This window comes from Leopardus geoffroyi, chromosome A1 (genome assembly GCF_018350155.1).
Source record: "Leopardus geoffroyi isolate Oge1 chromosome A1, O.geoffroyi_Oge1_pat1.0, whole genome shotgun sequence".
Classification (NCBI taxonomy): Eukaryota; Metazoa; Chordata; class Mammalia; order Carnivora; family Felidae; genus Leopardus; species Leopardus geoffroyi.
In genome coordinates, this window is record NC_059326.1 from 69,822,001 (window position 1) to 69,849,321 (window position 27,321).

A 27,321-nucleotide genomic window follows, 5' to 3' on the forward strand; every position below is an offset into this window, starting at 1 on the left:
CTTTGGTGGGGGTGGGGCGGGGCAGGCCGTCCCCTTTGCCTAACATCATATCCACTTCTGTTTTCATAGAAGCAGGTAAAACTGAGACTTCCCTGGGTAGTAACATCAGTCCTTAGCCTGTACCGTGTCAGGGCCACACACGGTGCACTTTTAAATCTCTAGCGAGCGTGTTGTTTTAGTCTCTGGAGTATTGAGTCGGAATATGCCGGACTGTGCTAGGGCCGGAAGACCACTCGAGGAAAGAAGAAATCCTAATGTTTCTCAGGGTTACCTTCTTAGTAAGACTAACACGTGGTGTAAGGAGGCCAAGGAGCCACAATCCTCAGACTTTTCCCAAAATTTCAGGTAGGAATTCTGGGCCCCCAGGAATGGCATCCTGCCATTTGGGCAGGCGGTGGGGTCCTCGGGCCATAGTCCGGGCAGAGTTAACAGTCACCCGCCCGCTTAGGAAGGACGGTCTCTCCTGGCCATGCTGATCGCACACGGTGTGTTCCTTCATCCCCATGGGTTACGACGTTAGTTCAGCGGCAACCACACGGTGGTTGAAAACCCAAGTCAAAGCCTCCCCGTAAGGTACGCTGCTCGAAAAGCGAGTCCAGCAGAGAACTCTTCTCAAGTCTGAGCCTGGCCCAGAGAACCTAGACGAGGGGGCTGATCCTAAAAAGACCAGTGATTAGAGACTTTTGAAAGCCCTGCTACCGGTTCCACGGAGGCAGGGCCTCCTCCCCTCGACACTGCCGACCCTGGAGTCCATTCGGCTGTCCGGAGGGGTGGGGGGTCCTGTCCTGTGCATTAGAGGATGCCCAGCAGCATCCCGGCCCCTCCTACTAGAGGCCACTTGCACCCCTTCCTCCGTGACAACCCAAAACACCTCCAGACGCTGTCCACCCGGGTGGTTGAGAGCCGCCAATACACCACAACTACCCAAACGCATATAACGGGCTGCTCGTCACCGTCCAGGAGGGAGAACGGGAAGCCACCTCACCTCCAACTGCTTCATGTGGAGCGTGCTGCCGCGTCACCTGGGCACTTCCTGTGGTCTACAAAATGAGCGCCCAGGCCGGTGGTCCTCAAACCGTTCCTCAGGAGCACCCAGAGGAACCCTTAGCCTTGCTTCCGTTCACTTGGGTAGCAGGAGTTCATTCAGGAACTCTTCTGCTGGAGTTGCACGTCACGTAAGTCACGACGCACGCTGAGTATCGGGATGCTCTTACAAGACCAAGCGACCCTTGACCGTCATTTCGCTTTCTGGTCTTAGGTGGATGGAGGTGATCCGCAGCGCGACCAGCTCGGCTTCCCGCGCCCACATCCTGAGTCACAAAGAATCCCACGTGTACTGACGGCAGGACCCGTTTGCTGGTGTGAGCGGTGGCTGCTTTCCCGGGAGACACTTACTTTCCCTCTGTATTAATGAAGCCTAGTAAAATTAACACCTGTCTGGAAAACAGAAACATGGTTTCACAGCAACTCTCCTCTATCTCCGCAAAACCGTTTTTAACCTTGTCTTTTCGAGCTGTTCGTGTCGTCTGAACGGAACCGTGCTCCCACCTCGGACGCTGGTGGCTCGTCCGTCCTTGTCCTGGTGGGCTCTTTCTAGCTTGTGCCAGTATTAAAACGTTGTCATTGATGTAGTGCCAAATGACGGTTTTTCTTCCACAAACTGCACCTTAAAAGCGGGACAACCACATCCGTTCAACCAAAAAAGACAGGGCAAGTGCTCTCCTTTTTCTTAAAAAAGAAAATTCTTTTGACTTATAGGCTGGTGCATTTTAAAAACAAATGGATTTTCCAATGTTTGTGATACATATGGCACAGTCTTAAGCAAATGAGATCATTTTCCGATTTCGTTTTTTCAATCTTTCTACTTTTATAATAGTAGCAAGTTAGTAGGATTTACTTCGATTAATAAGCAATTTGCAGCACACGAAGTACGTTCCCCTTTGGGGTCTTACGCTCCAAGGAAACGCTGTTCTTGGCACAAGTTGACCAAATTGTTGAAGCGGTTCCTCTTTACAGACCGTAGCGCGTTGTGCTCTGTTCAGAGAAGCAGAAACCGAGCACGACGTCCGCGGTCTCGCTGTGGTGTGTCCGACCGAAGATGCTAAGCCGTGATGTTTGCTGTTTCACAAGCATGAGAACCCGTATGTCCGTAATCAGGGCCATTTGTGAGATGTGACGTCCAGAGGGTGGGTGCGGCCCCCGTCATACCTGTATCCTGCAACTGTGGTTTGGAATTGCACATTCAATAGTAGTATATATCGTGCCTGTCTTCAGAAAACATTCTTTCCTCCTTTTTATACTCACTGTCCCCCCCCCCCCCCGCCCGCATGGAGTATCACCAGTAGGACACTGCGCATCCTCGACAGACCGCACAGGGGACACGGCTGGCGCCCACGAGGCAGAGTCCGTGTGCCTGGTCTCCGTGGAGGGCGGGGGGCCGCTATCCCCTAGTTAAGCCCTTTCTGACACAGTCCAGAGGGGGCGACCGATCCAACCAGTATCTCCCAGTGCCCGCAGCACAGCTGGGAAAGCCCCTTACCTAAGAAACACAGGACGACCCGACGCGGGGGAGCCGTGACTGGCGTGTGTGGCAATGGCGATGTGCAAATCAACGTGCAAATGGACCAGTAGCCCGAGACGTGTTAATCATTTGCCTTACGACATGTACCAGATGGTTTTAAGTACTAACAAAAGGGAATAAAAATACCTCACGCCACAATCCAGCATATTGAAGTTTTAAGGCAAAACATAACCAACCTCGTCCGGTCTTTCTTTTCGCCTAAGGTGGGCGGGTTGCAGGGAGGGAGCCGTCGAGGCGCGGACGTGGCCGGTCCCGCAGGGGTGGGTGCAAAACAGACACACAGAGCGTGCGGGAATCTTGGTCTGTGACCGTCTATCTGCGGCCGCCGAACTGGGGGGACAGAACCTCGCGAGGAGCCGGTCCGTGGCTATAAAAGGACTAGGACCCGAGGGATGGAAGCGAAGGGGACAGAGGGGCTGGCTTCCACTTCCTTTGTGACAAGCGGCCCCTGGAGACCAGCTCTTTCTCCCACACCCCAGGGGTAGGACCAACTCCCTGGGAAGGTGAACCCGTCACCAGGCGGCCGACAGGGCACAGGCAAGATCAGGAAAATGCTCTCTGTAGCAATCACCCGTCACAAAACCCTACGGGGCGTGAGGATGAGGTGGTCTAGTTCAGGGTCTCCAAGCGAAGAGCCCAAACCGTGTCCGTGGTACAACTGGTTCCGTTCCATCAGCACCTGTGTCCCCGTGACATCAAAGCAAACGTTAGGTCCAAGTCACGTGGGCAAGTGAGACCGCTGCCAGGAACATATGGGGAGTTTCAGAGACAACCTGTACCTAAGTCCAGCCTGTAACAAAAACTGGCCTACAAATGGGAACGTAGGGGCACCTGGGTGGCTCAGTCGGCTGAGTATCTGACGTCAGCTCAGGTCACGATCTGGCGGTTCGCGAGGTCGAGCCCCACGGGGCTTGCTGCCGTCAGCTTCAGAGCCTCTGTCCGCCCCCGCTTGTGTTTTCTCTCAAAGGTGAAAAAAAATAAACGTTAAGAAACAAATGTATCTCACAGTTCTGGAGGCGGGAAAGCGGAAGATCAGGGCGCTGGCAGATCCGGTGTCTGGCGAGAGCCTGCGTGGTTCACGGCCAGCTGTCTTCTCGCTGTGTCCTCGCAGGGCAAGGTGGGGGGCAGATCTCTCTTGGAAAGTCCCTAATCCCGTCATGGGGGTCCCACCCTCGTGACCTAACTCCCTCCCAAAGGCCCCACCTCCAAATACCATCGGCGGGGGGAGGGACGGGACTAGGGCTTTAACATAAATTCTGGGGGAGCCATTCAGCCTGTCCCCTCTACACACACGAGACCGAGTTACACAACTAATTTTCTGTGAACTTTATTGACCCTTGCAGGATACAGTACCTGTGCTTAACACGCCCTGCAGTACTCTCCCCATTTATTGCCATGTTTTATAGCAGAAATATAGAAGCCATATTTTTTTAAGGAAATATAAAAATGTTTATAAACGGACCACGTTTTGCCAAAAGCAAGGTACAAATGCCACATGAAGAACGAACTAGACACTTCACAAGACTAACTGGACAACAAAACCGTTGGATTCAGGTGTGTGGCATGTGGTTACATCGAGATAGTCGCGGCTACCTTGCTTATTCGCGCGGCCAGCAGGGACGCAGAAAAGACGATTTCGAGAAGGCGTAAAAACCCAGCCGGACACAGCCCACTGCCTGTTTCCAAAAGGCAGCCACTGGGTTCCACGCAGGCCTCTCCCACGCTGGGCGCGCCGTGGCCGTCTACAGTCTGTAAGTGGACAAGCTGTGGCCACAGGGCCTTGGCATCAACAGGCCTCCAAGAGCTAGCAAATCCATCCTGGACGCTGGGCTCGAGGGTCTAATGGGCAGCAGAGGTGATGTTGTCTGAGCCGGGTTCCACTGTAGCTCCGGTCCCTGGTCCTACAAAGACTGAAGTGGCTCCGCCAGCGCCGGCCTCCCCCGCTCACGAGGCCCTTGAGGGGGCACAGGTCCCACATGCCCTCAGAGGCACAGACCTCAGCTTGTGTGTGCACAGAAAGCAGCCAGCCAGAACGTGGGGAAGAGAGCCACTTTTCACACCCTCCCAAACCCCATCTCCCCCCAGAAGCTCAATCAACAGAAGACACTCACTTAAGGTCTACAAGACTAATCTGCTTTGCCTGGGAGACGGCTCAGTGTGTCACGGTCTAGCGACTGGAACACGTGCTGACCCTTCACACCGATTCGCTTCACTGGAATAATCCAGTCTCCCAGTCAGCAGGACCACCGCTTCCATCTGAGACTGGCTTTGCATGTGATCTTGAGGTCACTGTCCACCTGCAAAGTGAACTCTAAATCAGAAAGCTGCCGTCTGCACCGGCTGGCTGACGATCAGACAAGCCGCCCACTCCGGGGGAACACCGCTTCGCTTCTTTGAGCGATTCTCCCACGGTGGACAAAACGGATCTTTGGCTTATGCCTCACATAGGGAAACAAACTGTTTGCTCGTACAAAACATTCTGTTGAAACACGGAATGAAACATTCTCAAGTACTGTCACCCAAGTTAATATTCCTGATGCAGAAACCCACACAGAGAGTCAGCAATTCATTCAGTTCTATTTCCCCCCACCAAAATGCATCCCTCGTAGAAATTAATCATTCCATTTCTAATTAAGAAATCATGATTTAATTTTAGACTCTGAAATCTACACTCCATCAGCACATCTAGACAAGCAGCACACGCCCAAATGTTTCCGGCCCAGGGCCTCTGCTCTCCCCAGGAACTTCCAGGCCGCTGTGTCGGCACCTACCAGACCTTCCATCCCAAAGTTTACCCGGTACCTTCCTTGCTCCCAAAATCCTGTGTCTTCCCCTTGGAGAACTGCTACGCCAGCAAGAGAGGACAACGATTTGTATCAACAAATGCAGAACAGTGCCACGTGCACCTGGTCAAGTATTACTGCAGGAACTCGATGTCCCATCCCAGAGACCCAGAAATTTTTCCTCCTGCCTCCCACCTTGGCAAAGCCAGGTCCTGCCGCAAGCCCAGAAAAATACGGACCCCTCTGGCTGACAAAGAGCAGACCCGGGCTTCTTGAAGAGGACAAAACAACCCTTAAGGTCCCTGGGAAGAGAGAGCGATTTGACAATGAGCAATATTTAGCTCTACCTTCTCAATGACCAATCTTTTCTGAACGGTGCAGAGGGAGCAGACCTGGACATGCGGCAGGTTCACGGTGGGCTCTTCTTTCTGGAAGTGCTGAAATGTCTCACCCTCTTCACACACACTCACACACACACACTCACACACCTCCACGACAGGTGCACTGCCCTCTGAAGAGTCCCGTTTCAAGAGTCACACTGCAGAACGAGTGCGTTATAAAATTTATTCGTGTAAGCATTCAGACACTTGTAGGTGGGCAGGATGATACGCGGGTTTCACAAGGAGCGACAGGAGATCCTACCAGAAAGGACGGTGCAGCGGGCGCGGGGCTGGCAGTGGCACAATTTCAAACAAATGTTAAGACGAGAGCACTTCATCGGGGAGCAACTTAAAATAATTAAAGCTTCATGAGGCCAGATATGTTCCGATTTAAAACACTAAGAAATAGTACCATCAAATGAAAGGAAATCAACCTCTACGGGGACCAAGAGGGCTGTCGGGCAGACGAGAGGGCAGTGTGCGTGTGTGGAGGTACAAAGTGTTCGCAGGAGGGGTGCTTATTATCATTAATGGCAAACCCTGCAGATACAAAAGAAAACCCAAATCACTGATCACATAATTCAAAATTTACACGTAATAAAGGCAAGGCAAGAGACTCGAGTTACGGCCTGTCAAATATTTACTCCACTGACATTATCTACAGAAGCACTCGGCCAATTTGTACACGGGGACTCCTGACACACGCCAGAAGGGTTTCCGTAAAAACGACACTATATACAATCTGTACACTGACCCACCAGAGCGATTCCCCATCTCCCGGGGAGGGGAGTGATCAACTTAAAGCAGGATACCTGAGGTTTCATTTCGGATGTGGCCTTATCGTGATCCCACATATACATTTCAGGGCCTGTTTTTGTTTTTAAAGACACTTTCCTTGATATGTGCACACTGGCTAAAATTAAAAACAAGAACCATAAAATAAAATGATCGCTTGAAGGAGCCGACCTGACCCACCCCCCCGGAGACTTCACGCGGTGCAGGCCGGGAGAAAGGGCGGCGCGGGGCCCCGGGACGGGCGGCTCGGGGTGGGGGGACGGCCCCCGGATGGCGCACCACTGCAGCCGAGTCAGCAAAGGCTCTCGTTGACTTTGTACGAGGAGGATGAAGAGGAAAAAAAGAAAAACAAAACCCCAAATGCCAAAGGAATTTCAGTGGGATGAAGTTCCTCCACCACTTAGAGAATATCTAGAGGGGGAGAAAAAAAAAAGAGAAACAGAAGTGAATGTCATTTCTGTAACCTCCGTGCAAAAATCCAAAACCACCACCCAAATCCTACTTTTGCTGGGCAAGCCCAAGTCATAAAAAAATTTAGGCAAATACCAGCGGGTTAATCACTAAACAATGCATAAAAACTAAGAAAACTGTGATTTCGACACAACTTTTCACAGGTTAAATTCAGTTCATGGAAGAACTGAAAGTCTATAACGGAAAGTGAGAACACGTTCGGTCTCCCAGGGGGGAAAGAATTGAAGAACAGAACAATAAATGGCATGGCTTCACTTACAGTCCATTTTTTAAAATTAAGGAATCAGTAAAACCCAAACACATACACATGGCTGGATTACAGATGGGCACAAGAAAACCCATTTTGGCCACAAAAATATCGATGCTCGTTCAAGTAATCCACTTCCTAGAACTGTTTCAGAAATGGGGTCCAGGGGCGCCTGGGTGGCGCAGTCGGTTAAGCGTCCGACTTCAGCCAGGTCACGATCTCACAGTCTGTGAGTTCGAGCCCCGCGTCAGGCTCTGGGCTGATGGCTCAGAGCCTGGAGCCTGTTTCCGATTCTGTGTCTCCCTCTCTCTCTGCCCCTCCCCCGTTCATGCTCTGTCTCTCTCTGTCCCAAAAATAAATAAACGTTGAAAAAAAAAAAAAAAAATTTAGAAATGGGGTCCAAAGAAGGAGCCGTGTATTTTGCACAAAGATGCCTCTTAGCGATTTTTTGTAATTGTAAAACAGAGAACAACTTTGATGTCCAACTGTAGACAAATGGTTAGACAAACTAACCGAATTTTTAAACAGATTAAAAATTGTAATTATAGGGGTGCCTGGGTGGCTCAGTCGGTTAAGCATGCAACTTTGGCTCAAGTCATGATCTCGTAGTTCATGGGTTCGGGCCCCGCGTTGGGCTCTGACAGCTCAGAGCCTGGAACCTGCTTCGGATTCTGTGTCTCCCTCTCTCTCTGCCCCTCCCCTGCTCTCTCTAAAATAAACATTAAAAACACTTTTTTAAATTAAAAAAATTGTACTTATATTTAGCAACATGAGAAATATACACAAATGTGTACATAAAATTATACAGGCAGTACACATGTATAGTTTCACATGCACAATTTATTCTAAATACTATAGAATATCAAAAACTTATATGTGTACTAATTTGGAGACATGTAAAAAGTTGGGTAAATTTATGATATGTATAGGAAGCCAATGAACAAAACTGATATTCCTAACTGGGCTGCATTGGTGGGGTCACGGCACTTTCTTCTGGTTTCTGTTAGTTCTGCAGTACTATCTTGCTCTGGAATAAAAACAAAAAAGGAGCGGGGTCCTCTTATGGCCAAGATCCCCTCGGCTACCTCAAAACAGAGCCCAAGTCACAGGAGAGGGCTGAGGACCTGTTCAATGGAGAGAATGTCAAACATTCCAACCTCTGGCTCCTCTTTTAAGGCATTAAAATACTTGCACCCTCCCAGAGAAAGGATCACGGAAGATCTTCTTGAAAAGCAGGCTCCAGCCACAGATCCTAAAACTCATTTTCCAAGAAATATAAATGCCTAAGCCATGGGAGGAGTTGATGCCATGCAAAAAGAGCCACACATTAATTCAAATTAAGACACAGAAGTCTCTGAAATGCTTTAGACAAAAATCGTTTATTTTTTCTGAGGTGATCCACTGAGGGACCGCCTTTACGGAGCTAAACGGGAACGAGGCAGCAACAGTGGCCACTGTGGCATGGTGGCATCTGGGTGGGGAACACACAGCAAGAGCTCGGGGAGCCTCCAAGGAGTGAACGGACAGCACCTGCTAATAAGCCTGTGGGGACCCAGCTAAGGATCCCCCAGGAGCAGGGTCCTCTGCTGGTTACAGAGGAGAGCGTGTCTGCACATGACAAAGGAAAGGAAAACAAGACAGAATGGTCTGGAGGCCAGAAGAAAGAACGTGGACTAGTGTTTGGCTAGTACAAATTTATTTACTTATTTTTTTTTTTTTTTTTTTTTTTAACATTTACTTATTTTTGAGACAGAGAGAGACAGAGCATGAACAGGGGAGGGTCAGAGAGAGAGGGAGACACAGAATGTGAAACAGGCTCCAGGCTCTGAGCAGTCAGCACAGAGCCCGACGCGGGGCTTGAACTCACGGACCGCGAGATCATGACCTGAGCCGAAGTCGGACACTCAACCGACTGAGCCACCCAGGCGCCCTGCGAGTACAAATTTAAACATGATGTGGACAGCGGCAATCACATCTGACTTACAGATGCTCAACGTTCACACCAGCGGCGGCCAAGACCCCAAAATGTGGCCAGTTCACACTGAGACGTGCTGTGAAGCGTAAAACACACCGGACTGCAAAGACCTGGTAAAAAGCAAGTGCAAAACGCCTCCCCGGTAACAACAGTGTGCACCGACCACGTGTCAAGAAAGATGTGGCAATGGGGCGCCTGGGTGGCGCAGTCGGTTGGGCGTCCGACTTCAGCCAGGTCACGATCTCGCGGTCTGTGAGTTCGAGCCCCGCGTCGGGCTCTGGGCTGATGGCTCAGAGCCTGGAGCCTGTTTCCGATTCTGTGTCTCCCTCTCTCTCTGCCCCTCCCCCGTTCATGCTCTGTCTGTCTCTGTCCCAAAAATAAATAAACGTTGAAAAAAAAAAAAAAAAAAAAAAAAAAAAAAAAAAAAAAGAAAAGAAAGATGTGGCAAGCAGTGGGTTAAAAAATCTCTTATTACAACTAACTTTACCTGTTCCGCTCTTCCGGTTTTCTCATGAGGTAACTAGAAAACCTGAAGCTCTGTGCGTGGCTCACACTGTCTACTGGAGAGCACGGGTGGAGATCCCCTGGGTCCACAGTGCCAAGGAGGGAGCAGAGAGATCAACAAAAATGCACAGGCCACACCCCCGTGCCCCGGAGCCTCGGGGAAATCGGGTCACGTGCGGGCATCCCTGCTAAGCATCTCAGGCAGTTTGAGACAACGTGGAAGAGTCCTAAAAGGAACACTAGGAAAGCAGCAAACCAAACCAAGACCACGCACAGAACCACCAGAACCAGCCACGTGATTTTACAGCTCCTTTTAACAGGAATTTTCGAAACACAGCTAGAATGGGGAGCGAAGGGAGGCCAAACTGCTCCGAGAAATGAGAAAAGTGGCCATTAAGTTATGATGAAGGAACAGGGGGCAGCCGAGGAGCTGAGAAGGGTTGTCTCACGACCAACAGCCGGTGAGCCCTCTAACAATGCCACACGACCGTCCCTGCACGTGCACGCGGGACGGTACACGCAGACCTGTCAGCCCCTGTGCGGGTGAGCGGACGGGTGACTGCAGCTCTCTCTTCCTTTATGCCTCAGATTTGTTCCTGTCAACAGCGCAGAGGGGGGCAAACCCGAAAGCGTAACGGAGTCCTTCCAGCCTCAGAATAGGCGGCGGCCACGTAAACGGGCCTCATTCTCCAGCAGCCCTCGAGCACCGGCTGGGAAGGCCAGACACCTTCTACAAAGGAGCCTGTGGCCGCGGGGACAAACCTGCAGGGAGGAGCGAGGCCGGGCCCCTACGTCCCCCTTCACTAGGGCTCGACCTCTGCCAGAGGGGAGCCCCTTCGGCCATCACTTCCAAGTGGCAAAAGGAACCCAACATGCCCCCAACTTCTTTATGTGTTGTCATGGCAGCCTCTCTGGAAAGAGCTGAAATGTTCCTCACTGTCACTGAGGCTCGGCCTTGCTCTGGAAGGTGCTGGGGAGCCTGGACAATTCACAATTGACCTGGAAGGTATTTTTTGTTTTCTTTTTTAAATTTTTTAAATGTTTGTTTATTTTTGACAGCGAGCGACCGGTTGCAAGTGGGGGAGGGACAGAGGAGGGGGGGCAGAGGATCCCAAGTAGGCTCTGCACTGACAGCAGAGAGCCCGATGTGGGGGCTCGAACCCACGAGCCATGAGATCATGACCTGAGCCAAAGTCAGACGCTTAAGCAACTGAGCCACCCAGGTGCCCCAAAGGAGGTGAATTTCAAAGCCATGACGTGGCTGGCTTTTGGGAGAGTGGCAAAGGTTTGGGGGTGCAGAGCAGAGCCTGGGTCACAGCACACCTCTCCACTCTCTCCAACCCCCCCAAATAACTGCCCTTCCGCGGGAGTGACATCGAAGCGACCTTCACAAGGAGGCTATCGCAAGTCTGAGAGTGGGTGGGGAAGCCCAGGCCGTCCCAGGGCCACAGGCAGGGCAGAGCACACCTGCCAACACAGCAGGGCTCCCGGGCACCAGGGGCGGGGAGAAGTGGCCTAGGCACCCGAGGAAGCGAACACGCCCATGTCCTAACTCACTGAGCCCCAACTTCTGGCACTGTGGGCCTGACTTTGAAAGCAGAAAACCAAGCGCATTACAAACACATGGGTAAGGAACACACCTCTCCGGCAGAGGGTCAGGCTGCCTCAATAGGAGCAGACAGGGGCCTTTTAAAGGCACTGGGCATTTACGTGGTAAGAGCTACAGTCTCACAAAGTCTGTGGTCCTCCCAGATTCCTATCATTCTTTTACAGTGATTGAGTTCTAGAACTCAGAACTTTCTGAAACTTGATTCTGTTTCAACCGTGTGGCGGGAAGCTAACAGCACCCGACCGGGAACGAAGTGCCCCAGGGACAGAGAGGGTTGACCAGCAGTCCCTTGGAAGGGCAAAGAGAGCCACGGGGCAGACACGGCAGAGCCCGCCTCCCTGGACACAGTTACCTCTGCAGCCGCTGGACGAGCTGGGCCACCATGGTGTCCGAGATCCCAGGGCAGGCCTCTTCCGCCAGGTAGATGGCCCCTCGCAGTTCCTCTATGGGCCCCGTGTTCCTGCCACACGACTGGCTCTTCTCCTTCAACTGGAAACACACAAACACGAAGAGCAGCATGACCCACATGGGCACGGGGATCGCCGAGCGCCTCCTATACAGGGTTACACGACGTGCCAGCCCAGACTGCTGCCCACTTCCGTTCCTTTCCAGGAACAGCTCCGTGACAGCACTCTGTATAGGAAGGGCAGGAGTCAGACCTACGTCACCACCTCCGCTAGCGAGGAACAGAGACAGCTAGCCTTCTGAGCATCTTTTCAAGATCTGATCGAGGCATCCATCCCTCTGCTCATTCCACTTCGACCTTAATCTCTACCAGAAAAGCAATCCCAAAGTCGCTCAGCTCTGGCTTCCACAGCAAAGCTGCAGCGTGCAATGTGGCTTAGATCCTGGTGGTAAGGGGCTGGCTCTGAAGGCTCCAGCAAATGGCCTTCCTGGACCCGGGGGCTGTGAAAACATTCTCCTTCGTGCAACCAACTGGTACCCCTAAATTCTGGGAAGCTGGCGTCCCTATAGGCCCCTCTGCCCCCCTAAGAAATCACGACGGTGTCCTCAGCACCGCCTCACGTGAGGCTGATGACTCGTAAGCCCTCTCTGGGATGGATGCGACCAAGACGGCACCGTGACAAGGAAAGCTGTTCCAGCACCAGGCAGCAGGTGCATGGCTGAGCCTCTCCAAACAAGAGCCCCCTCCTCGATTTCACCTTTAGGAAATCATTCACCTTTAGTTTCGGCTTTCAAGCTGCTGGGAACACATCACTCCCGGCACCAACCCCATCCTGACCACACTTCCTCCTTCCGCCGGCTGAAGGGACACACGAGGGAACCGGAAGCCGTGGCGTTGGAGGGGCCGCGGGAGGGGGTTCACTCGCTGGGCTCCTGCTGGTCACAGACTGTGGTGCGGCAGACCCAGAGGTGGCCGCCTGTGTCTGTCTAGGACTCCCCATCACTTAACCACAGAGAACAGCATTTACAAGTCCTGAGTGTGTAACCTCTGCCTTCCCCTGTTTCCCACTCGGTTTTCCTCCCTTGCTTGATCAGCCCCCGACTGGAGTGAGCCACCTGCACCCACTGATGTCAGGAACACGTGCATCCGCAGACACGGGGTTGAGGAGTTTTGGAGTTATAATGTAAAATGACACACACTGAACACTTCAAACATGTGGTTACCGAGTACTACTAATAAAAACAAAGAAAAGACACCTGTGACTTTACCTTCAGGCTAGCAGGAAAAAAAATAAAAATCAAAGCAGTATTCCATTTAGGATTAATTCATTAATTCCAAAAATGATTCCAGAACAGTTTCTTCATATGCCCCACGAAAAATACACGGCTTCAGACAAACAAGAAATACCTATGCCATTTTCCCAAACTGCCTCACTGACGCTGGTGGAGCACCAATGGCGGGATCACAGGGGAGCAAGGGAACATCCAGAAGGCCTGAAGGACCACTCTCCCAAACTACATAATAACGAGCAAGATGGTGTCTTATGGACAGAAGAGGAAGAGTGCAGGTCCCCAGAAAAATCAGCCAGGACGAGAGCCAAAGAGGGACACAGGCCTCCACCTGCCCTGTGGGAAACCCGTGCGTTCAGTGGTTTCAACTCCACACTCCAGGCTCCAGCATGGCCCCTCAGGCAAGTTCGAGAGGGCAGACCCTGGGCAGGGGACGGACTAGGAGCTGGACGAAGCCAACCCGGACACCGGGGGGGGGGGAGGAGGGGGACCTTGCCAAGGGGGAGTCACTGTGTGACTGAGGTTCAGGCCAAGTGGAGTGAGCAGGGCACGGAGCCTGTGTGCATGGAGGCTTCCCTGGGGAGCTCTGAATCACCAAACAGAAGGTACTAGAGTGCGACTCGTTCTGAATTATCTTACAGGCAGCCGGGGGGGGGGGGGGGGGGGGGGGGGGGGCTCAAAAAAAAAGGACAGGGAGATCTCCAACTTTATTTCCAAATCACCTACTAACTGGATGAAGAATAATCTTCAGTTTCAAAATCTATTGTTGAGAACATCTCAAAATGCCATATACATATAGGTACCTACATGAGTCAGGGGTGGGGGTGTGGGGGGCTCTCCGGGGAAGGAACGGGGAAGCAGCACATGGGTGTAGTCCCAGAACGAAGGAGGGACAGGGGCTGCTCACTGGGGACACTGGTGGCCTGCTGGGTTAAGTGACTACAGGAGGATCCCAGTGAAATACGGGGGCACTCTGGGACAACTGAGGTCTCCAGGGAATCCGATTTCTCCTTTCAAATAAAATTCTACTTTTTACATCACCATACACTTGTCTGTGGCAAAGCAACCATGCTACAGCCAAACAGATTTTGTAGAAGGTAGTATAACTGAGGCTGAAAATCACCCTGGTCACACAGAGACTTGGGCTAGGCCAGGACACTTGAGGTGACATCACAGGGACGTTTCCCAGGAGGGGCACCGGGAAGGTCGTGCCCAATCCCACCCGGCCTCAGGGGACCACGGTGCGGACTCTCCTCCTGCTTGTGCCAACTTCTTCTAACCTCCCAAATGCTATGGGCAACATGTCACAGAAAGAGGACCCTGCTCCCCACTACTTCCCCCGCCACATCCCCCCCCGCCCCCCGGCCAAAGTCAACTGGGGATCTTACCTCTGCAAACAGAGGAGAAATAATTGTAGATAAACACTGAGAGAAAGGCCTCTTTGGGATGTCTTTCATCTTAGGGAAGAAAGAAAAGGTAATCAGAGGGAAGTATTTTAACATTCATACTGCAACAATTCAAACTGTAGACTTCAGACATGCATCACATCAAATCTAAAATGATGTCTGTTTACGGGGATACCCAATGGGTCTGTCTTGCTGTCTTTCACCAGACTACAATGTTTCATTTGCAGCAGTGCGCAACAAGCATGCAGCTGAGGAAACCAGGGTCCGGATTCCAAATGGAAAGACCCATGAGGTCCCAAAAGTGGCATCTGTATTCCAACACTGTGCTACCTATGTAGTGGGACTTGACTACAGAAACCAGAACCGAAGCTGACTGTTGCCAAGTGACTATCATAGGACAGCGGCCTATTTTCTACTTTTGCAACCTCTATAATAACTCCTATCTGCTTATCAAAGCCAGACTTATAGGATCACCAGGGGGCAGCCACTGGTCTACACTGCCGGAGAGGGACTACGCCACCGTGCTGTAAAAAGATTTTAAAAATACAGTTTTTCATAAACTTAAATAGGCATAAAACCAATTAATCAAAATAAGGTTTTATATATGTACCAAAAGCACTACATTTGTTTTTAAGATCTTAAACAAAAACTTCATCCCAAAATTCTGGTACCTTTTATGAGTAACCCCAATACACAAAGCAATACCCTGACCCCTGCTAATGTGCAAACGTCAGGAAACGGATTCCACGGTGGTGGTGCAGGGCTGGGGGTGGGGTGGGGAGACAGCAGCAGCCTCTGCAGAGCAGATGTGAGGCCAGATTCTCAGGTCTGACTCTCTGGGTCATGAGACAGAATCTTTCTTTTTTCTTTTGTTTTTTAATTTAAATTCAAGTTAGTTAACATACAGTGCAATCCTGGCTTCAGGAGTAGAACCCAGTGATTTGTCACTTCCATATAATACCCAGCACTCGTTCCAACAAGTGCCCTCCTTAATGCCCATCACCCATTTAGCCCACCCCCCAACCCACGTCCCCTCCAGCAATCCTCAGTTTGTTCTCTGTATTTAAGAGTCTCTTGCTGCTTGCCACCCTCTCAGTTTTTATCTTTTCCTTCCCTTCCCCTATGTTCACCTGTTGTGTTTCTCAAATTCCACATAGGAGTGAAATCGTAGGATACCAGACAACATAACCTCTTATCTGTCAATTCAGGGACAGCGAAATTCCAAAAAAGCCTGCCCAGTAAAGGAGCAGTCTCCACACAAAAGGGACTCAGGACCACCACTGGCTGATGATGACGTTAGTCGCTGAGCCAACGTTACCTTATTCCTTTCTAAGTCTGAAGGCTGAAGGGCTCCATTCTCAAGATTCTTTGGATCTTTCTCCCGGATAGTGAAGATCCAGTCCCCAGAGTCGCTGCCTCCAGATGCCTGGCTGTCGGTATCTGTTTCCCTTTGTAGAGAAATGCAGGCCAACTCCGTGAGCCAGCGCACGGCTCCGTCCCAAGGAGACACATGCTCTCCTGCCCCAACCGAGCACTGGGCACTGCCCAGCCACCACCCAGACTCCACCCCTACCTCCCATCTCCACTCTCCACCACCACACCCCCTGACCCCCCTTTCAGAAGAGGACCTTGCCTCCTGCCTCAGAGAAAAGGAGAGACCGATCAGACTGAGGTTCCCGTAACTTCCCACAGTGCCGGCCGCACCCACACTTTCCATCCCGCCTCCCGAAAGGGAGAGAGGCGTCTCTTCTGCAAGACAATCCCCCGCTGCGCGACAACCCCTCTCCCGGAGGGCACTTGCCTCCTCTTGGTCTCCTTCCCACGAACAACAAGTAGCGAGGCCTGTGGCTCCCTCAACACACCCGCCCCTCGAGCTACGGCCATGTCTCAGTCTGAATTCTTGGATGTGTTACCTACACTCACTGCCTCCGTTCCTTACCTTCTACTCACACCAGAACCAACCTCGCCCCTGCACTGATGCCCAAGGCCACTGATGCCTAGCACACCACTGGACAAGGGGGTTACTGCTCAGTCCTTCACCTGCTTGAGCCCTGAGCCTCAATGTTCCTGCTCATCACCCTTCCCCTCCAGGCTCTCTGCACCCAGATCACCCCTGACCCGGGTCATCCACAGGGTGCTTCCCAGCACTCGGCCCTAGGCCTCCGGTCCTTCGCACTCTGCAGATGGAATCTGGGCAGCACCATTCACTCTCGTGGCTCCAATGACCATTTAGAGCGTGATGACTTAAAATCCATGACCCTCGCCTACATGCCTCCTGAGCCTGGATGCCATTCTACACTGGACACATCCTCTTGGATGTCTCATCAGTGACTCACAGCCTGTATTCAGGACACTGTCCTAACGGCCCCCACGTTCGCGTCAGAGCAGGTGGTCTAGGTTCCCCCGACACCTCGTTCGTGTCTTCAGCTAACGAAATTCCAACAGGCTTAACTTGATGCCAGTTTTTAGTAAGCAGCTTCCCACAGAGCTTGTACAACCCAAGTGTCTACCACAACACAACACGAGATGGTAAAAACATACGTTTCTATCTTTTAAAAAATACTTTTAAGGCAGTTTGATCAATATTTTTAACAGCAGGAAGAAGAAAAGGAGAAGGAGGCCAGTTCTAGTCCTTTAAGAGCAATTCCGCCATACAGATTTTTCCTGGAAAGACTCCACTGGCAACAAAAAGAGGCTAATGGGCTCCCAAACTGTCCCGTGCAAACACAAGAATCCCCATCAAGCCGGATTATCTAAAGACATATCGAATTCACAAGCAAGGCAGTAACAACCACTCCCCACCTCCCACAACACCCAAACAAGAGACAAGAACACACACGAACGTGACGTGTGCCCAGGACTCACAGGCAACCCCCCACCCCCACCCCCACAGCCCACAGGAGCCCGGCTCACGTGCACCCTACAATCTGGGGGAGCCGACTCACGTGTCTGAGTCTTCAGAACCGGAGTCTTCGTGGCTCTGCTCGGCCCTCCATCTCTTGTACCGATCGATGAGCTCGGTCAGGTAGGAGGTCTTCTTGGAGTTGCGTATTATAAACTTGTGCTTCAGTAACTCCTTAGCAGTGGGTCTCTGGGAAACAAACCACCAAACGAGAGAAAGCATAAGATGAAGTTCCCTGCATTCTGATTCTGCCCTGAAGGACAGACTTCTGCCTCAAAATGTCAAACAAGCATGCTAAAACTAAACTAAAGATCAAGTTCTGCTTCAGAGTTCGTTTCCGTAACAAAAGCCATTATTCAGACAACAGTCGTTGGGCACCCGTGGGTGGGAGTCCACGTTCAGTATGGACACACAGCACTTAGTATCTAATGCGGTCCTGAACGTTCTATAGGTAACCATCCGATGAAAGCAAACAACCTTTCTCTAGAAAAACACATTTACACAGGAAACGTGTCAGAGAATTTCAGAGATCATTTAAGACACCTAGAACACATACCTTCTGGTGTTCACACGACATGTTATTACAAATGCCGGCAGGAGAGAAAATATATATTCTGTATTACCTTGGTGATCTTCTATGTTAACGTTTGGCTCCTTCTCCCCAACACAGTAAGATAAATGTTCATTTGGCTACATCTAGAGGAAACTAGAGAGGAGCCAAGAGATTCCCTTTTCTTTGTTACCAAAACAGAACCCAAGTTCCCTGGCTCATCAGCTTCCCCAATTCAGAAATACTGGTTTCCTTAGTCTGTCTCTTCCCCTGGGATTGGGGCAAGGCCCTCACCCAGGGCCTGGGTTCAGCCTGGCCACAGCCACACAGCATACTTGGAACTTGGCAACCACTTTTGAGGATGGCAAACCCAATCATTACGGGGAGCATGGCTTCCCAGGGAGATATGAATGTAGCCAAACCAGGGCAAACAGCAAGAACACACAAACAACACCAGTTAGACTAAGGTCCCACTTACTCCGAGTTACTAAAGCATTATTCACGAGAGCCGGGCAGGTGTCTCAAATTCAAGCTTACAGAAAACCTGGGTCACCTCAGGTTATGTCTCCCTCCCTGTCAGTTTCCCTGATTGTGAAGCTCCCCGTGTGTCAGAAGTGCTCAAACCCTCAGCTTCTCATCCTTTTCCTCCATGTGCGTGGGGACCAGGCAGGGATGGGGATGTGTGCACTGGGCAAGCAGGCGGATACTAGAAGTTGACTTGGAATGGGAAGGTGAGTACACATCGCGGGTGTATCTTCTTAAGTGCTGCTGCACCGTGGCGGGGGGCTCACATCAAGACAGCAGGTCCAGAGCAGTGTCGACAGAGAGAGGAACAGTCCACACCCCTGACGCCTGATGCTTTCCTGAGATGCCGGCTTGTGTGGCCTCAGGCTGCACCCCCAGAGGTTCGGAGAAAATGTTGCATTTCCCCATCGCATTCCTTTACAAAGCTGGCATATTAGAGAACCATGGTGCTCTTGTAAACTTAGTCATCCCTTTTCAGATAGGAGCTCATTAAAAAAGGCTTCGGCTTGGCCTTCAGCCAATGCTGCTGCAAAACTCAGAAACAAATCAAGGGCATACGGTGCTATACACAACACCGAAATACAAAGGTAACTTTCAAAGATACATCCTAATTGAGAGACAATTCGGCTAACGCTGTATAGGGTTACTGCCATATGACTCTGCCAGGGTCAACTGTACCCAAGAAAAGAGTAAAAAGGAAAGGATAGGAGGGCAAGGTGGGTGATTCACTTCTGTTTTTTTATTTGCCTTTTCTTTCCTAACACACACCAAGAAGAAACTGAAAACATCTACTTTTTTTTTTTTTTAATTTTTTTTTTTTTCAACGTTTATTTATTTTTGGGACAGAGAGAGACAGAGCATGAACGGGGGAGGGGCAGAGAGAGAGGGAGACACAGAATCGGAAACAGGCTCCAGGCTCTGAGCCATCAGCCCAGAGCCTGACGCAGGGCTCGAACTCACGGACCGCGAGATCTTGACCTGGCTGATGTCGTACGCTTAACCGACTGCGCCACCCAGGCGCCCCTGAAAACATCTACTTTAAAGACACATTTAGCCATTATTTTTTTGGCCAGACTTCGCGATTACTAAAAACGGCTTAAAATAGCCTGACCTTTCACTATAAATATTAAAAATTTATGATTCCACATATAATATTAAGGAGAACAGTCTTCGGGCTCAATGAGGTTATGAGATGGTAGACAATCTGAAAGGAAATAAGTAGATTTCTGTTTCTTGCAAGATAAACAATAAATAAAAACATTTGCAACTCAAATCAATCATAGCCATGTAGAAAAAAAATTAATGTGGGGCGCCTGGGTGGCTCGGTCGGTTAAGCTTCCGACTTTGGCTCAGGTCACAATCTCACGTTTCGTGAGTTCGGGCCCTGCATTGGGCTCTGTGCTGACAGCTCGGAGCCTGAAGCCTGCTTCAGATTCTGCGTCTCCCTCTCTCTCTCCCCCTCCCCCACTTGTGCTCTCTCAAAAATAAATAAATGTTAAAAAAAAAAAAAAAAATTAGAAAAAAAAATCAACGAGATCGTGAAGACAATGGTGACTAGGACAAGAGCGATTACAGAAATTCCAAGAAGATGTATCTAGACCAAGTGTGGCCGCACAGGAAGAGACGCCCGCCCCAAGGTTGCAAGACTCACAAAGCTTGGCTCCTTGTTCAAACAGGCTTCAACGAACTCCTTGAGGGCTTTGCTGTAGTTGCCTTCCAGCGTCGGGGGATTGTTCTTTGGAATGAGGAATAAAACCTTCATGGGATGCAGCTCGGAGTGAGGGGGCTCCCCTTTTGCGAGCTCGATGGCTGTTATGCCCAGGGACCAGATGTCTGCCTGCAACAACAGAGCATCTTTAGCGACACCGGGAAGTGAATAAATTCAAATAAATAGATTTCTTAAGGAAGGAAAAAAAAATTCACACACATCTCAGTGTACTTCTGAGGTTTCGAAGATCATTATTTTTAAGTGAAGTGAACAGAAAAAAGGCTTTGGAATAATTTCAAAATAGGCGACACATAGGAGAAAATTTAATACATAAAACATCCTCTGGCCCTGCACCTAGGCAGCTTTTACAATTATTCATCCTCCATTTACTGCTGGAAGTACAAGGCACTCCATGTTAACTGAAGTCCCCGGAGCTGTAGGATGGGTAAAGAGAGGTGAGCAGACAGGGCACACTGGGGGCGTGGAGGGGTTCCGCGACTCATCCCATCAAGCCAGCTTACGACTAAGCACAGCTGTGAGGTCGAGAGCAGGCACACTGGTCCCAGAGACTTGGGTTTAAACGCCAGTTCTACAACCAAAGCCTTATGACATTACACAAAATATCTAGCCTATGAGCCCAGTTCTCTCATCTGTAAAATGGGAATAATACCAGGGTGGTTGAGCAAGGTGCCTCACATAGTGCCTAGAACTTAAAGGAAATGGGTTTCTTATGAAAATGTTCAAGCGCACATAGAAATGGAGAATATTAACTGAATGTACCCCCCCCAGACTCATCACATGACGTTACTAATTATTAACAATTTGCCACATGGGCTTTGTCTATTTTTTGCCACAGTGCCTTGTAAAGGAAATCACACACACCGTGACGTGCACCCTTTGCTTCAGCTTTGTAAGGGTTTTTTACTACCTATCAACACCTAAAATTAACAGTAATTTTAAAACTGACAATAATATGGGGCACCTGGGTGGCTCAGTTGGTTAAGCATCCGACTCTTGGTTTCAGCTCAGGTCATGATCTCACAGTTAGTGAGTTCGAGCCCCACATCGGGCTCTGCACTAACAGCATGGAGTCCCCTTGGGATCCTCTCTCTCCTTCTTTCTACTGCTCCCCTGCTCGTGCTCTCTCTCAAAATAAATAAACTTAAAAATTAACAATAATTTAATATGCTGTAACAATAGTTAAATTTTCTCAATTCTTAAAGTATTTTCACGGTCGGCTTGCTGGAATCAGGATCCAAAGGAAGCCTATACCTTGCGATCAGCCGGCAGGTCACCTAAGGCTCTTTTAATGTACAATAGTCTGCACCCTGCCCCATCTCCCCAGTGCCACTGTCTTAAGGAAGAAACAGGCCCCCAAATTATGGATTTGTCTGGTTTCTTCCTGGAGTCAATTACTGCTGTTTTTCAAGCTCCTGTATTTCCTGTCAAATGACAGGTTAATTGGCTCTCGGGGCTTGGTTAGATCCACCGCTGGCAGGAAGCAGGAGGCATCACACGGCGTCCAGGTGCCCAGTCCCACTCCTGCCCAGCACCTGCTGTGGCCACAGGGGGTCAGCCAGCTGGGGGGAACCGAACCCCATGGCCACGGGAGGCAAGTAAAAAAAAAAAAAAAAAAGCAGGTAGTCCTGGAGAAAGCAGTTAAGGAGGCTCCCTCGGCAGTTGCTAGCAGCCCCCGGCAAAGGGGACAGCCGCTGTTAAGGACACAGCAGGACCGAGGGGCCAGTAAAGCAGGGGAGGAGGTAGGGTGGCCTCTGCCCCACGGCAACTACCACACCTTTGGTGCTCTGTTCACCAGGCACTGGAAACCCATGGCAGATCAGAACCTAACCAATCCCTCACACTCACTCTACGGCAAGGAAACGGAAAGGCTGAGACACCGTTCGGGTCACGGCAGGACACAGACATTTCTGACCTTCAAAACCCACCGTGTCCTCACAACCCTAGTGAGTGCCAGAGACCCTCACCGCTCTCTCCCCGCCCGGCAGCCCATGCGGTCGGGGCCAACCACACGCTCCATTTCTTCTGTTCTCAGTGAAGATGGCTGCAACGGGCGGCAAGCCCCATTCTAAATTCCTCGTCCTACAGGGATCGGACTGGAAGAGTCGGCACGGGGAGCCATATTCCCACTTGCCTTCCCTTGGCAGCCCAGACTCTGCTTCGGTTCACGTGTGTAGTTGCTTTTAAAATCAGCAAGGGGACGCCTGGGCGGCTCAGTCGGTTAAGCGTCCGACTTCGGCTCAGGTCATGATCTCACGGTTCGTGAGTTCGAGCCCCACGTCGGGCTCTGTGCTGACAGCTCAGAGCCTGAAGCCTGTTTCAGATTCTGTGTCTCCCTCTCTCTGACCCTCCCCTGTTCATGCTCTGTCTCTCTGTGTCTCAAAAATAAATAAACATTAAAAAAAAATTTTTTTTTTAATAAAAAAAAAATAAAATCAGCAAGAAGGTGACTGACCACAGAATGCCTGCCCCCAGGAGGGGGAAGCTGGGTCACGGGGGCGTGCGGCAGGACGAGAGCAGGTGGGCAGGGAGGGAGGGATGAGAGCTCGGAGGAGCACTCAGCCCTCACATGGCAGCAGCTCTTTCCCCTCAACGTCCAGCTGCCACTCCCGCCTTCATGGACTTCATGAGAACTGCTGCTCTTTGCAAAGCCTGCTGCTTGGCACCCATCTGCCTCCCGGCCATACAGACACAGGGCCTTAGTCCCACTGACCCCTGGGACCACCTCCAGGCCCCCAAGCATTCCACAACCACTTAAAAACTCGGTAATTGGAAGGCCAGACCGACGATGGTCTTTGCTGGCGGCCTCTCGTGGCATGCCCGTGCACTTACTTCCCTCAGGCTCCAGGCCGGACAATAAGCAGACAGCCACAACATTTCAAGGACCCAGCCCCTGCTTCCACACGCCAGTACGGGCCAAAGGTCGGCCAAGGAAGCCGCCTTCTCAGCCCCACCCATAAGACATCGCCAAGGTCTTCAGAGAGGCACAGGCATCGCCCTCCTGCGTCCCCCGGGAGGGCCGGCCAGTACAGCTTCGTCATGGCAAAACATGTGCCATCCAGCCAGGCAGCCGAGCCAGGAGCCCGTGTGTCACGCCAGCTCTTGAATTCCTCTTTGGATCCTCCTAGATCAGCCAGGTGCCAGGTGTGTGGCTCCTGGCCTCTGGGCACCTGGTCCCCCTCTATCCCCCTCTATCCTTTGTTCCCTGGGCTTCTCTGGGGGGGTCCCGAGCGTCTTCCTCCCTGGGGACTCCCTCTCTAGACATCTCACACCCTGCTGACTAATGTGGAAAACTTGATGGACACTTGAACACATGGCAAGGAAGCTGGCATTATGTATCAAAAGCCATAAAAATATCCACACTTGCTAAAACCAATTAATTCCACTTCTAGGAATCTGTCCTAAATAAGTAATTTTAGATTTAGAAAATGGTATATGCTGCCCAAAACATTCAACAGCAGCATTTCTCACACTAAACCTGGGAGGAATGATTAAGTTGCTCTAACATATTTATGGAAATACTGCACATGTGACGACGTTGTTGACAGAGAATCAGAAATAACACCAGAGTCTATCTATTACCGTATTTAGGAAATGTGGCATCACATGGGAACACATGTCTGGGTTTTAAAATGAAAGTCATGTGGGGGAAGGGCGGTCATTTTCCAAAGCAATTAAAATCGAGGCATCAGAAGAGACCTGTTTTACTGCCATCTGGGAAAAACACGAAACTAGATATTAAAAGAAAACAAACGGGTTTTCAACATAAACCCAAGTCAACAGTCGTAAGGGCAGGCGCTTTGAAACGCAGATACGTATCTGTGAACGACTTTTTTTCCTACATGCACAGTTCTAGAGGCATGCTAAGTGACCACAGAGTTACTTGGTATTGATGATCAGAGACTCTTGCCAGTGAGGCTGGGGTTGCTACTAAAATACAACATTCTAAACCCTTGTAATACCATGTTAATTAAGTAAAAGTAAGCTGACTACAAACCTGCAGATACAACACACTGTAAGTGGTATGAAAAATTTATGAACAGAAAATATTCTAGTAGGAACCACAGTCAACTGTCTATAATCACGAGGAAGAGGAGCGGGGAGAAAAACAAAACAAAACAAGAATCCCGCCTTTTGGCTCCCTGAGCAGCACGATGGCGGTGGTCAGAACAAGTGCCTTATGAAAGGTGACAAAAAGGGAGCCAGGAAGAAAGTGGTTGGTCCAATTTCTAAGTAAGACGCATACGATGTGAGAGCACCAGCTATTGTCAATATAAGAAATATTGGAAAAACACTCGTCAGGAGAAATCAAGGAACCAAAGTCACATCTGATGGCCTCAAGGGTTGTATTTTTGAAGTGAGCCATGTTGATTTGCAGGAACCATAAAGCTGCATTTAGAAAGTCAAGCTGATTAGTGAGGATGTTCAGGGCAAAAACTGCCTAATTTCCATGACATGGATCTTAGCTGTAAGAAAATATGCTCCATGGTGAAAACACATCAGACCAGGACTGAAGCTCATGGTGATGTCATGATTACCGATGGTTATTTGCTTCATCTATTTTGTGTTGGTTTTACTAAAAAATGCAACAACCAGATGCAGAAGACCACTTATGGTCGACACCAACAGGTCCGACAAAATTGGAAAAAGGATAGAAATCATGACCCAAGAGGTACAGATAAATGACTTGAAAGAAGTAGTCAATAAACTGATTCTAAACAGGGGTGCCTGGGGGGGCTCAGTCAGTTAAGCGTCCGACTTTGGCTCAGGTTATGATCTCACAGTTCATGAGTTCAAGCCCTGCGTTGTTGGGCTTTGTGCTGACAGCTGGGAGCCTGGAGTCTACTTCCGATTGTGTGTGTGTGTGTCTGTGTGTGTGTGTGTGTGTGTGTGTGTGTGTGTCTGCCCCTCCCCTGACTGTGCTCTCTCTCTCTCTCTCAAAAATAAACATTAAAAAATTTTTTTTTCAATTTATAAACTCATTCTAGACTGCATCAGAAAAGATACAGAAAAGGCTTATCAGTCTATTTATCCACTCCGTGAGGTCTTTGTTAGAAAAGTAAAAATGCTGAAGAAGCCCACATCTGAATTAGGAAAACTCCTGCAGATTCATGGTGAAGGCAGTAGTTCTGGAAAAACTACTGGGGATGAAACCAGTGCTAAACTTGAACGAGCTGATGGATAGGAGCCACTAGTCTGAGAATCTGTTTAAAATTCAGACATTTAATGCTGACAAATAAAAAATCTTATTTGTGATGTTTAATTTCTTTTTTAATGTTTATTTATTTTTGAGACAGAGAGAGACAGAGCATGAACGGGGAAGGGTCAGAGAGAGAGGGAGATACAGAATCTGAAACAGGCTTCAGGCTCTGAGCTGTCAGCACAGAGCCTGACACGGGGTTCAAACTCACAGACCATGAGATCATGACCTGAGCCAGCGTCAGAAGCTCAACCAACTGAGCCACCCAGCCACCCCAAAGATGTTTAATTTCTGATTGTTCTTTTTAAATCATCTAAACTTGGTGAATGAGATGTTCTGAAGTTTTCTGAATTAGCGTATGGATTTTATCCATTGCTCTTAGTTAATAAATAGCTGTGAATTGGAAGTGATCTGTTAAGCTGCAGTGATCTGGACTAGAAGTGTTATATAGGTGGTTAATAAAAGGAAATCTTTTCTGGGGCACCTGGATGGCTCAGTCGGTTCAGCGCCCAGCTTCCGCTTAGATCATGATCTCACAGTTCATGGGTTCAAGCCCCAAGTCGGGCTCTGTGTTGACAGTTCAGAGCCTGGAACCTGCTTCAGGTTCTGTGTCTCCTTCTCTCTCTGCCCCTTCCCTGCTCACACTCTGTCTCTTTCTCTCTCTCAAAAATAAACAAACGTTTAAAAAAAATTTTTTTTAAGGAAATCTTTAAAAAAAAAAAAAAAAAAGGAAGCAAAATAAAAAAATACGAATCCCAAATCAGTTATAACTAGTCAAAACATAGGTCAAAAAAGGATTTGACAGAAACTATTTACTTAGATGCAGGACTGAGGAACACATTTATAAGCAGCATATAAAGGTATAAAAATCCTTTCAGCACCAAACATCAACACACGGCTGATTAGAAAAGCCCCAATCACTACTTCGTGCTGAGAGCCTACTGTTTACTCTCCTAGCTGCATGTTTTCCCTTCTGGCTCACATCCTATCCTGCCCCCACCTCCAGGACTCATCACTCGCTGCGGGGTCTGTGGTAATTCCTGATCCTGTGCTGGAACCAGAGGAAGCCAGAGGATCAGCACCAGACAGGGAGGGCCAATCACACGCTGCAGTGAACAGGCCAACCACGCAGATTCCAAAAACTGATGGGCTAATACTGCTGCTTTTCACTCATCTTTAACAATTTTTTTTTTTCACCAACGCATCTATCACCTATTGCCATTTTTCACCATGGTTAGACAATATATGGTTATTTTGGAGACGGGACATCAAAATAACTTAAGCCTGTGCTGGGGTGATAGGTCTACAGATGTTTTTCTTTTTCCATCACTTCCCCCCCCTCCCCCCCCCCAGTATTTTCCAGTATGTACTGCTTTTGAGGCCATAAAAAGGGAAAAGTCATTTACAAGAGAATACAGACACCGGCCTCTCAGGGTCTACAGGATATTTCAGTTAACAGGCAAGTCAATTTCTCCAGCCTCATTTACATTCTTCACCACAATCTACAATCCAGATACATAGGTCTCTCCGTTCCCACACTGGACTTGGGTCGAACATCCCTCCCTCATCTCTAAGGGGTCTGTGAAGCTTCCCCAGCTCACTCCGACATTCCTCACTCAGCTCCCTGCGCCCCCGCTCCCTGTTAGAGCTACCTGCCCAGTACTGCAATTACTCATGGGAGATACCAATTATTTAGCACTGGGCACAACTACAGCAATAACCAAATGAATGAATACACAAAAGGGACATGGAACACGGACTATGTCTTTACACAAGTCCAATCCATTTGCTAACATGCCATCACCATAACCTTATAAACAAAGGGCGGGGGGTGGGGGGCGGTAGAGGGAGAAAGATTAATGTTCTCCAGCCCAAGCCCCTGCTCAGTGTTGAAAGCAAAGGCTTCCTTATGGGAGAGCAGAGTTATCTCCCTTAGCACATCTTCTAGGTCTCAAGGCTTCTTAAATAAACC

General features: G+C 49.7%; 2 protein-coding genes and 1 pseudogene across 8 annotated transcripts in view; 2 read left to right on the plus strand and 1 right to left on the minus strand.

The window, feature by feature from the left end:
• FARP1 (FERM, ARH/RhoGEF and pleckstrin domain protein 1) overlaps positions 1–2,752 on the plus strand; it is a 294,892-nt gene extending 292,140 nt beyond the window's left edge. For all 4 annotated transcript variants that reach the window (XM_045444576.1, XM_045444559.1, XM_045444583.1 and 1 more), the window contains exon 27: positions 1,259–2,752. In XM_045444576.1, the coding sequence (XP_045300532.1) occupies positions 1,259–1,340 (82 nt within the window). In that variant the 3' untranslated portion in view covers positions 1,341–2,752. The remainder of the gene's footprint in view (positions 1–1,258) is intronic.
• A 3,162-nt stretch (positions 2,753–5,914) lies between these two features.
• The window catches only part of STK24 (serine/threonine kinase 24), a 123,344-nt gene continuing 101,937 nt past the window's right edge, over positions 5,915–27,321 (minus strand). For all 4 annotated transcript variants that reach the window (XM_045444605.1, XM_045444610.1, XM_045444618.1 and 1 more), the window contains 6 exons: positions 20,075–20,260; positions 17,392–17,537; positions 15,765–15,894; positions 14,429–14,497; positions 11,698–11,834; positions 5,915–6,950 (listed from right to left, as the gene is read on the minus strand). In XM_045444605.1, coding sequence (XP_045300561.1) covers positions 6,914–6,950; positions 11,698–11,834; positions 14,429–14,497; positions 15,765–15,894; positions 17,392–17,537; positions 20,075–20,260 — 705 coding nt within the window. In that variant the 3' untranslated portion in view covers positions 5,915–6,913. The remainder of the gene's footprint in view (positions 6,951–11,697; positions 11,835–14,428; positions 14,498–15,764; positions 15,895–17,391; positions 17,538–20,074; positions 20,261–27,321) is intronic.
• LOC123580053 lies at positions 22,938–25,361 on the plus strand (annotated as a pseudogene).